We start from the raw sequence: 12,119 nt of genomic DNA on the forward strand, positions 1-12,119 counted from the left end.
TTCTGTAGATAGAGAAATGGTTATGAGCATATAGCTCCCTAAGTTTCGGTTGAGTCTATACTCACTTCAGTGAGAAGCTATTGGAAGGTTTGGAGTTGGTCTGTGTTTAGACCAGGGACTAGTAATACACACTAGCTTATTTCTTACCCCACATCCTTGGTTGTTGGGTAGAGAATAAATGTGGAAAGGCTAACAGACCTTATAGACTAGTTACAGGTTGGTTACAGCAACTTGGGGGTAAAATGGTGGCTTTGGATGGTAGTTGTGGGGATGGAAAGGTACATTTTAGAATATCACACTGATGAGTGGACATTGAAAAGATGACTCTTTTGAGGCTTAACCTGGTTTTATTGTAATGTTTATGTTTACTCTCTGCCAGGAGTAAGGTAGAACTTCTTGAGTTCACCTCTCCTGATTTATAGGCTGGAGCAGTACATGGTGGGAAAGCCCCTGCTGGATTTTTCTAGACAAAAATGATGCATAGTGTGACAGTGGGTTGTGTCTACCCCTCTGCCTGGTTAACTTTGTGCAGAAGTAGTTTGGCACTGAGTGGTTGATGAACAGTTATACAAGGAACTGAGGACCAGATGCAGATTTAGCTACTTGACTGAAATGTTATTGTGAGATAAAACAAGGTTTCAAAGGCCAGTTGTTGTTGTTGTTTTGGTTTTTTAATGTAAAATAGCCTTTTTACACTAGGGTTTTGTTTTATTTTGTTTTTTTATAATTTTGGGCTTAGGAGTAGTCATTTTTTTTTCTTTTTTTTTGGGGGGGGAGGCTGGGGATCGAACCCAGGACCTTGCGCTTCCTAGGCAAGCGCTCTACCACTGAGCCAAAATCCCCAACCCCAGGAGTAGTCATTTTTAACTCATGAAAGATCTCAAAGATACTTCTGGGTTTCATTGAGGCTTTGAAAGACTACTACGTGTGACATAGAAACCAACAGGAAGAGTGCTTGTGCCAATTCCCAGAGATTGAGAGAAATGTAGGTCAGACGGTCTCATTGTGAAGTAGTTGCTACCCGTAAGATCTAGCAGCACAGGACCAGCTCCAGGGCCATAGGTCACTGCTGACCATGAGAGGTGTCTATTTCCTCTGAGGAATAGTATTTCTAGCCTTTGGAGTTCAGTTGACAAATAGAATCACATGTGGCTAATGGCTGCTGAATTGGAAAGGACGGTTGTGGACAACTTGACAGACCTCACAGACTGATTCTTAGGTGTTCACTTGGGATGCTGATCTGCTTTTCCTTTGCCCCACTTTGGAACATTTTGTTGTATGTAGTGACTTTTACATGTTCTTTATTTCTCAGTTTCTTGACTTTTTTTCTTTTTTTTTCTTTTTGCTTTGTGTAGGTGGCACAGGAATGGCTGAACTCTCCAAATAAAGAGAATTTCTATCAGTTGCATTTACGAAAATTTCCAGCCGACTATAAAAAATATTGGGAATTTCTGAGTAAGTTCATATGCAACTTGGAATATATGATGTGATAACTGGAAATTTTTATTTGAGAGATGCTAGGGACTTGTAGGGTAGCCCAGTGGGACAAACATTTAAGGGTTTCCAGAATACTACAGCCAGCAGTCAGCAATCAGATGAAGACAGCAAGTAAACTCATCTCGTTTAGCTCTTGTTACAATGAGACATTAAGGCAGAAAACACTACTTGAGATAAAAAGAACAAATGGTCAGAAGTTCAGTTAACAGGTTCTGTAATTTTAGCACATGTGTATGTGATATGTAGAGAAAATATGAACGGATTAAAAAGTAAACTTTTCATGTACATGCGACCTTTTTTTGAGACAGAATTTTTCTGTGTGTCTCTCCCTGGCTGGCCTGGAACTCGATAGTAGACCAAGCTGCCTTCATTTCACACAGATCTGCTTGCCTCTGCCTCTCCAGTGCTGAGACTCAAGGCGCACAGCACACAACATACCTGACTTTTGTACTATTAAATCAGCAAAGAGTGACAAAGAAGTAAAATACAATAGAAAAAAAAAGTGACTCTTATACACCAAATCTATAATCTGTAATATGTCCACAGAGGTCCTGGTACATTTATGGTAGAGCTGCCTTTGTGGTTCTCTAGAACTCGTGTGGATTGCGAGTAATGCAAACCCTGATATTATTAGGAAACCGCTCTCATGGGAAGAGGGTTTATAGAATGGCTTAGGTGCTAAATTCTGGCATTTAGTTTGGAAGAACTAACTTTTCACATTCAAATTTTAGAGTTTAAAAAGTGTAAAACTTCTAGAGTCCACATACAGTTTTCAGTAAGCCTTCCCACGTGCTAACATCTTACGCACATGCTTTTCCATTGCAGTAATAGTACAGGGCATGAGAGAGACCTCATATCATAGCTGTGGTCCCAGTAATGTCTGTTTCTGTCCTGAGATCCAGTCTGAAGTCCCAGCATCTGTAGTTGTGCTGTCTTCGGTCCCCAGTGGTCTAGAGTAGTGCATTCCTCAGCTGGTCGTCATTGCATGCTTTGATGCCTAAAGAGTCCTGTCCTGTTAGTTCGTAGAGCACATCCTGTTTCCTAGATACTACTTTAGAGGTTTATGCCTTTGGTGAAAATAGAACAGAAGGGTAGCTTTTTCGTGGTAGCAGCTAAATGATCACTTGATTGCTGGGCATCTTCTGTGAAGTTACTGGTTTCCACCTGTAATCAACAATGTGTTGTGTCCCTTTTTTCTTCCCTGTTTTTGTTTTTTTATAATTTGTTTTGGGGTTCTGAGATTAGAACCCAGGACCTTTGTATTCTACCACTGAGCTATATCATAACATAGTTGAAAAGTTCATGTTAAAGATAGTTTTCACAATCCTAACTATTGCCAAGTTTATTCAGTATTTTTCTTATGCGCCTGTGCATGCCTGCATGAGCACCATGGTGGCCAGAGAACAACAACCTTAGGTTTTGAAATAGGTTCTCATTGTCATGGAGCTCACCAGTTAGACCAGCAGACCCAGGGAGCCAGAGGGATCTGTATCTCCTGATTAACCATACTGTATTAATAAGTGTGTACTGCCATGACCAGTCTTTCTTTTTTTAAGATTTATTTATTTATTATATATAAGTACCCTGTAGCTGTCTTCAGACACACCAGAAGAGGGCATCAGATCCCATTACAGATGGTTGCGAGTCACCATGTGGTTGCTGGGAATTGAACTCAGGTCTTTGGAAGAGCAGTCAGTGCTCTTAACCTCTGAGCCATCTCTCCTGCCCCATGACCAGTTTTTTTGGGTTTTTTTGTTTTTTTAAAGTTGCCTGTGTATGGGTGTGGAAGGCAGACAGGTTGCTGGACTGCTAGGACTAGAGTTGCAGATGGTTATTAGCTATTATGTGAGTATTGAGGGTTGAACCCGGGTCCTATGGAAGAGCAGCCATCCTAACCCCATTGCTCCACTTGCAGCATGCCCAGCCTTCTTATGTAGGTTCTAGGTCTGAAACTGAGGTCCTCAATGGTTGTGAGCTAAGTACCTACCAAGCTACCTACCTCCCCAATCCCTTGTATGATACTTCAAAGTTACCTTTATTTAGAAGTTAGGTTCCCTCACTGAAGAGAGGGGCTTCCTCCCACCCTCCAAAACATTTACTTGGGATTCTTTAGTTACCCCTCTCCTCTTGGTTTTGTTCCTGTGAGTCACTGGTGTGCTGTCACTTCTGGTCTTATTAGAAGACTGTATGATGGCTGTTTTTCCAGAGGTCCTGAGTTCAATTCCCAGCAACCACATGGTGGCTCACAACCATCTTTAATGGGATCAGATGCCCTCTTCTGCTGTGTCTCAAGACAGCTACAGGGTACCAACATAAATAAATCTTAGGAGATTGTATGAATGGGTAGAGTGGGGTTTGCGACAGGGTTTCTCTACATAGCCCCTGGCTGTCCTGGACTTCTGTAAACCAGGCTGGCTAGGACTCAGAAGATGTGCCCGAGATGAAAGGCGTACACCACACCCCCCCCAGCTGATTCCTTTAAAGCCCACTGAGCCCAGCTGGTGCTACTTTTCTGTCTCTCAATGTGGGGTCTTCCACTGGAACCTGTGGAATCTTATCAACTGTCCATCCTCCTAAAGAAAAGTGGCCCTTCCTCCCTTATAAGCATTCAGTAACTCCTCAGCCAGTGGTGGGACTGTGGAGCCCTTCTGCTTTCCATATATAGGCCACCACAGCTGCCACTGTTAGGGTCTGTATCAGATATTTAAATTTGTTTTGGCTTAGGTCACCCTTTTAACATTATGTAGAGAATTCATCACGACTTTATACTTTGGAACTTAGTACAAAGGTTTAATTTCTTGTAAATCTTGAAATCTGTTAAAATTGCATAAATGCTAATTTTTGTTTCCTAGTTTACCTGGAGGAATCTGAACTCGCTAAACAGCTTCATCCAAAGGAAAATGATCTGGTGTTTTTGGTTCCTGAGAAGAAATACATGGACAGGCATAGCGTGCAAGATCGCAGTCACTATTACTGTGGCTATGTTCATAAGTTTCGCCGCACTTCAGTCAGTAAGTAAATAAGGGGGCAACAAGGTGATCTCATTTGCCATACACTGTGCTTTCTTCGTCCCATATTTTGTTATATGCCAGGTTGATCACTTTCCATTTAGAAATCTTTTTCCTACCTAAGATCCCGAGTTTACTGCTTACTATTTAAAAGCTTTGCTTTTAATTATGTGTATGTAGGTATGTGCATACAAATGCAGTTGCCTGCTGAGGCCAGGTATACTGGATCCCCTGGGAGCTGGAGTTACAAGCAGTTATGAGCTGCCCAGCATCATGAGTACTGGGAACCCAACAGCTGAACCATCTCTCCAGCCTTGAACTTTTTTTTTTTTTCTTTTTGTGGCGGGTGTCTCTATGTGGAGGGTTTGTCTGTATGGCTCTGGCTCTGGATGTCTGGGAACTCTCTGTGTGTAGTCCAGGCTGGGCTTGAACTCAGTGAGTGATCTGCCTGCCTCTGCCTCTGCCTCTCTAGTGCTGGAATTAAAGGCACGCTCTGCTACCGCCTGGCTTTGTTTTAATGTCCTCTTCTGAGGCATTCTTCCATCTGCCATTTTTGTTTATCACTTGTAAGTCAACTGTTTAATAAGTCAAATTCTAACCTTAGCTTTCTCACTAATTACTAATGAGAAGAACAAACAATTTATTATCATAAGGCAGCTTAAGCTTGGAAACTTACTGTTTCCATCCCTTCCAACCATTGCATTGTAGGGATTCCCCCAGAGCCTGAGCTTAAGAACATCTGCTGAGCAGTGTGTCTTGGTCTCCTGCACATTTGTAGTGTTCTCCAAAGGTGGTGAGAATTAATTCTTTGTTACTAAGGGAAACATGTCTCAGAAGTATAAAGTAATATAGCCAAGGTTGCTGTTAACATCAGTTCACAGGACATAATGAATCATTGTTTTTAGTCAGGCCATTCTGTGTTGCTTAGTTGTTTTTGAGCTAGTGGGTTCACATAATTCTCCTGCCTTAGCCTCCCAAGAAGCTGCTGCTACTACATGCAGGTTGTGTCACTAGACATGGTTCAAACCCTAGTTGCAGTTTACTGTGAAGTCCAAGTTCTTTATTTCACTCTGCTTTTTGACAGTTGACACGCTAGTATTCTAACTTGCATGAAGAGATGATTTCCCACTTCTGCATCCTTACTACATTGTGTCTCCAGAAGACTGTCAATTGTCCTGAGACTACAGCACCATGGTGCATTTTATCTGATGGGGAAGATTTACAGCAGGATGTGACTGAATTTTTGTTTTTGGCTCTTGAAAATGATTATTACATTTGCTGCTTTATAAGTATCTAATTTACAAGTTCTTTTTCTGAACTCATTATAGATAAGATCAAAACTTTTGAACTCTGTATTTGAAAGTCCATAATGTAAGCCTCTGTGGTCATGGTCCTTGGCTACGTAAAGCTGCACTGTACCAGCTCTGTAGACCAGGCTGGTCTCAAACTCAGAGGTTGGTTTTTTTGTTGTTGTTTTTTACAGTGAAAACTACAGGTTTATTTCATTTGCAACAGTTCCACACAGTTCTCCACCAGTCATTCCAGTGTAAAAATAACCCCAAACCAACTCCTGAACAGTGGGAAAAAGTCAGAATAATTTTACATCTGCTAAATAGAAGTGACTTGGACATCATGTAAAATACAAGTTCTAAACAATGGATAATATTACACCGGTGCTTGCTTTTCTCCTCTTTGATTATAGTGCGCAGTGGGAAAACCGAGTGCTCCTTATGCATCCAGACACAAGATAACATGCCAGCCAGTGTTAAAGAGCTTACAAAGTGTATCGTAATCAGTTCTCTGGTGACTACACAGAGGAAACTCAAAGCCATGTCTCTGTTGAGCGGTCGGAACCAGTTGGCCAGAGCCGTTCTGAATCCAAACCCCATGGACTTCTGTACCAAAGATCTACTGACTACAACTTCTGAAAGAATTGTGAGTGCTGATTTGAATGAAGTCAGGAAACTGAAAGAACTGTGTCAGGACATTTTAGCTGCTACATGGTCCTGTACGCTTGTACACAGCGGTGCTTTGTTCCCTTCAGTGTTGCAAGGTGGGCAAGTAGGTTAGCTTATGTCAGGGTAAAGATAAGAAAGTGAAGAGGGTGTGGTGTGTTAAAAGAGCACCATTCAGCTGTTCTCCGGCATCTGCTTCAGTATTTGCTGGGTCTCACCGTTCAGGAGTTAACAGATTTTGTGGAGTGAGTTTTGTGTTTAAAGAGAGTTGGGAGAACTGGGGGATTGTTGCAAATGAAGAGATGAACCTGTAGTTTTCACTGTTAAAAAAGTACATATAGTCCAGAAAATTAACAAAAAAACGTGAAAGGAAACCAGTACTTCTAACCCTCATTGTTCATCTTCGAAGGAGTTGTCTTAGTTTAATGAATCAGAGGTTAGGAATATGGCCATCTAAGTTGAAGGACTAAATTTAGACTGGGTCTGGCCGTGAAAACTGTTTGCCACCTTGTGACATTGTATTAGGAAAGAAGAATCCTTAGAGCTTTCACTGTCTAAGAAGAGAATTGATTAAATGTAAACTATCAGAATAATTGAAGAAAAGTTACTTAAGGAAATTGTCATATTTGTAAAAACACATTAAAGCACAGTTACAAGTGGGCTGACTACTATGGGTGCTAACTAGTAATTAACCCAGTAATAAGTGGGCTGACAGCTATAGGTGCTAAGTAGTAATTAGTATCCAATTAGCTTTTCTCTAGTTGTGAGGGGTCAGTCACTTACCTTTTGTGTTTGATGTGGACTGGAAGAAAGTTGAACAGATGCGGTTCTTACCTTCTCCCCTGTGTTACCACAGAAAGATTTGATTACACACATCTTTTCTATAGATTGCCTACTTAAAAGATTTTAATGAAGACCAGAAGAAAGCCATAGAAACTGCGTATGCCATGGTGAAGCACTCACCATCAGTTGCCAAAATCTGTCTGATTCATGGACCACCCGGAACAGGAAAATCAAAAACAATTGTAGGTCTCTTGTACCGCTTACTGACAGAGGTAGGTGTGATACTGTTAGCCTGGCCATGGCTCTGCTTGACTCGAATTAAGAGACGTGGGCATTAAAGTACCTTCGCCCTTTTACTTGTGTATTTAAAAAGGTTTATTATTAACTACTATTGTTTTTAATATGAAATAAAATGTATGGCTGTTTGACTCACATTTATGTCTGTGTACTTGCATACAGCACTTAGAGACTAGAAAAAGGCAAGGCAAGATTTCCCTGGAACTCGAGCTGCAGACATTGTGAGCCATGACGTGGGTGCTGGGAATTGAACCCGAGTCCTTTGGAGGAGCACCCAGTGCTCTTTATTTTAATGAATGTAATCTTGAGCTAAATGTTGGTTGGACTGAATATTGATTAAGTAATTGTAAAATGTAAGGCCTAGAGCCCCGCAACAGTTGTGATAACCTTTCTGGCAGAGACGGCTTTCTGTGTGTGCTGTGCGTGTTTTATGTAGGAATGAAGGTTAGGATCTTGTATGTGCTCGTGTGTGTGCACTGCTTGCCACAGTAACTCTCATATTGTGGAAGGAATAGATGCTGTCCTTTAACCACTGTGACAGCTCATTGTTTGTCTGCTGTGTGACAATTGTAGAGCCAGAGGAAGGGCCATTCAGATGAAAATTTCAACGCCAAAATCAAGCAAAACCGAGTCCTTGTGTGTGCACCTTCCAATGCAGCGGTTGATGAGCTTATGAAAAAAATTATCCTCGAATTCAAAGAAAAATGTAAAGACAAGAAGAATCCTTTGGGTATGATATGCACTTGTTTTTGTTGTTTTTCTCCTGATTGTATTTTTCTTGAGGATATCAGACTCTGCCTGTTAGCAGTTAGGGTCAGTCAGCTGCAGAGTGCTGTGTAAGCATGGCGTACATTGGCTTCCGGTTCACAAAGCTTAGGGAGTGAGCTCATTAGTCTGGGCACTGTGCAGTCTTTGGAAAACCAGATTCCTTCTGTATTGGTGCCTTACTGTGTCGTAATCTCCGTTCCTTAGTGTACTCTTGGGCAGGGATAGCTGTTACATGTGCAGTATGAGTCATCACAGAGTGAGGACAGGTGAAATGACAAAGGGAACAAATGATCATTGTCTCAGGAGCCTTCCTAGATGCACTAGTCTCATCTCCTCATTTCCCTTCCACTGCAAATTACGTGGGACGTGTCTGTATTCTGGGAGATGACATATATTCTTGCTTTCCTTTCATATGTACACCTAATAAACAGTTCATTTCCTCTGAGACTTAATACTCTGTCTGTCTATAGCCAAACTCTTGTTTCTTTTTAGTGGTTGTGAGCAGAGACATTATCCTTATATCCTTCTGGTCTACCTCTCTGAAGTAATAGCAACTCTGTGCTCCTAAGCTGACCCTGTAGTCAGCTGACTGGCTCGAAAGCCACAGTTTGGGTAGCAGCGTCCAAGAGAGCTGCAAGTGTAGTCAGGAGATGTAACTGCAGGTGTTGTACACAGTGTGCTCTTAATGCAGTGGAGTAGCAGAGCTGGGAGGGGGCATCCCCCACAGACACCTATACTGAAGCGTATTCAAGTACAGGTGACGTTAGAAACAAGAGTCTGAACGGCTGTCAGTGGGTGATGACACTTTGTCTTTATATCTGTTGAGGGGACAATGCTTGATTGCTAATGTGTTATTTTAGTGCTTCGAAGATAGTGGTCATAAGTGAGAACGGGATAAAAAAGACGACTTCATACAGTTTGTTATTTAGTATTGGTGTTGACTTATTTTGTTCTTTTTGGCAAGTTTTTGTGACTTGTTGAATTTTTTTTCAGGGGTCGAGTCATTGCAATTTTATTTTTTTGGATTTTCGAGACAGGGTTTTTGTGTAACCCTGGCTGTCCTGGAACTTGTTCCAAGACGAGGTTTTTCAAGCCTGCATTTTACCGAATGTAACTTATACCTTAATGATGATAATTTAAAGAGCATAATAAATGCCCAGCCATCTGTCAGTGTTCTTCCTTTGCCCTGCTCCAGAATCCAGGAAAACCACTAGAACTCTGTGCTTCCTAGGTTTGTTTTCAACTCTGTCTGGATATGTTGAAAACTTCAAGTAAGTGTAGACTAGAGAAGATGGCCTTACATTTAGGAGAGGGAACTGAACTAGGGTTTTAAAGAACTTGTATTAAAGGTAACTATATAAATATGCCATTTCTTCTCCATATATTTGTTTGAAAATTTGTGTCAAGTGGGTACACATGCCCCATTCTTTTTTTTTTTTTTTTTTTTTGGTTCTTTTTTTCAGAGCTGGGGACCGAACCCAGGGCCTTGCGCTTCCTAGGCAAGCGCTCTACCACTGAGCTAAATCCCCAACCCCCATATGCCCCATTCTTAACAGGCAGGAGGATTGTTAGAAGTTCAAGACCAGTCTGGTTTACATATGAGCCCCAGGCCAGCTTGAACTGTATACAAAACCTTCTCTCAAATATCTTAATTCTGGGTGTTGGGGTGGGAATGACCAAGTAAGATTCTGTTTGAATTAAATATATAATAATATATGGTAAAGAAAACTTAAGCGTTAGGTGTAGGGGCATATGCCTTTAATCTCAGCATCTACATTTATCATTCATTCCTCATCTGTGTTCTTCATGGAACACTGTATAGAGAAGAATTTGAGAAACAGCCTAACAGTATGAGCTCTGCATGTGCTATCATGTGACCTTCCTAGCTTGTGTTGTGTGAAGTGGTAAGTACTTGTCTTAGAGTTCTCATCTGGGTATCCTGAGAGAATGTGTGAGAGGCTTTAGTACATCTCCTGGCATGCAGCTGAGAGTTGTTGCCCTTCCCTGATTCATGTGGAGATGGGATTTATTAGCAATGTCCTTATTAACTTTATGTCTTTTTATCAACAGGAAACTGTGGAGATATAAATTTAGTAAGACTGGGTCCAGAAAAGTCTATTAATACAGAGGTCCTAAAATTCAGTTTGGATAGCCAAGTCAGCCATAGAATGAGTAAGTGCTGGCCCGTTTACATTGGTGTTCCTCTGCTGTTTTTATAACAAGTGATGATGGGGGCACTAGTGGTATTTTGCGGACCCCACAACTAGTCTGGCTTCTTTCTCATTGTGTTTGTGAAATGTGCCTGTGTGAATTTTGCCAGAGTTGACATGTAATTTTAAATTTTGTATTAGAAAAAGACTTGCCTTCTCATATTCAAGAAATGCTTAGAAGAAAAGAAATTCTAGATGCTCAACTTGATGAGCTTTCTCGTCAGCGAGCTCTGTGTCGAGGTGGGCGGGAGATGCAGGTAAGAACATTTCCTCACTTGGGCCTTGCAGAAGTGGCTTAGACATGAACTAGTCAATGGGTGCATAGTGCTGCTCTTACCATGTGGTGTGACTCCATAAAATGTAGGAGTTGTTTGGTTAGTGTCAGGGTTAGCAGCCTCTTTTGTAAATACTGTGTGTTTTATAGACCATAGTCTGTTGTCTCTGACAGCTTGACTGGGGCTCGAAAGCCTCATCAGATCAGTGTAAACAGCTGCAATTGTATTGCAGTAAAGATTTATTTATAAAAGGAGATGGCATATTTCATTTATTAGGCACTTTTCTGTTATTAAACCCATTTTAGGGACTGGAGAGATGGCTCAGTGGTTAAAAGCACTGGCTGCTCTTCCAGGGGACCCAGGTTTGGTTCCTAACCTCCACATGGCAACTCACAATTAACTACAGTTCCAAGGAGCTGATGTTGTCTTCTGGTTTTCTCAGACTCTGGGCCCACACGTGATAGACACAATGCAAACAAAACACATGTACACAGCAATAATAGTAACCAATATTTCTGATTAGGTTGAGACAAGAGAATTTACTGGCTCATAGACGCAGCCAAGAGTGACTTAGCTTTCAGTATGTTTAGATCAAGAAACTTAGCTGGTAACGTTTTGCCACCTTTTGGTTTCCTTTTCTTTATATCTCAGCCTCTTTTTTTTTTTTTTTTCCCCATGAAAAGTCAAGTGCCAGTGTTTCTGGGCACCACCACTCTGGCTGTGCCTGACACCCTGTGTCTGTTCAAAGGATACATTCTGATTAGTTTCTGTTGCTAAGCAGATCTGATCCCTGGTTTTCTTTAGGGGAAGGGTGCCATGATTTCCCGTGTCTTCATTATGTTGCACGCTCATCCCTGTGTCAGGATTGCTGTGTGTGAACACCTTAGCTGTGATGGAAGAATGAAGCCGAGATCTAGGAAGCTTTGAGAACCTAGGCAGACAGCAAGCAGGGCACATGGGAGACATAGTTTAGCCCATCGGGTGTCTAGAGCAGTGTTGGGACTTGACCAGACTTGATTCCACACTGTTTCAGTGAATTTCATGGGTAAGATGTTTTTTATTCTAAATCTGAGAGCTTTCTAAAGTGCTTGGTTTTCATGGTGATTTGAAAATTGTTTTCAGAGGCAAGAATTAGATGAACACATTGTCATAGTTTCAAAAGAAAGGCAAGAACTTGCTTCAAAAATTAAAGAGGTAAGTAGTTAACCTGCATATTTCACTTTCTTTATGAAACAGTTCAGAGGACATAAGGGCTGAAGTCTGCTTAGAAAAGTATTTAAGGGGGGTTGGGGATTTAGCTCAGTGGTAGAGCGCTTGCCTAGCAAG

At 41.4% G+C, this 12,119-nt stretch overlaps 1 protein-coding gene across 5 annotated transcripts in view; it reads left to right on the forward strand.

Annotated features, from left to right (window-relative positions):
- The window catches only part of Setx (senataxin), a 52,970-nt gene that overhangs the window by 24,013 nt on the left and 16,838 nt on the right, over positions 1-12,119 (forward strand). For all 5 annotated transcript variants that reach the window (XR_005502066.2, XM_006233887.5, XM_039106152.2 and 2 more), the window contains 8 exon segments: positions 1,356-1,455; positions 4,350-4,508; positions 6,208-6,440; positions 7,348-7,515; positions 8,114-8,270; positions 10,379-10,480; positions 10,660-10,775; positions 11,916-11,987. Coding sequence is in view for 4 of the 5 variants with exons in the window: in XM_006233887.5 (XP_006233949.1) it covers positions 1,356-1,455; positions 4,350-4,508; positions 6,208-6,440; positions 7,348-7,515; positions 8,114-8,270; positions 10,379-10,480; positions 10,660-10,775; positions 11,916-11,987 (1,107 nt within the window). In the remaining variant the exon portion in view is untranslated.

Source organism: Rattus norvegicus, chromosome 3, assembly GCF_036323735.1.
Source record: "Rattus norvegicus strain BN/NHsdMcwi chromosome 3, GRCr8, whole genome shotgun sequence".
Taxonomy (NCBI): Eukaryota; Metazoa; Chordata; class Mammalia; order Rodentia; family Muridae; genus Rattus; species Rattus norvegicus.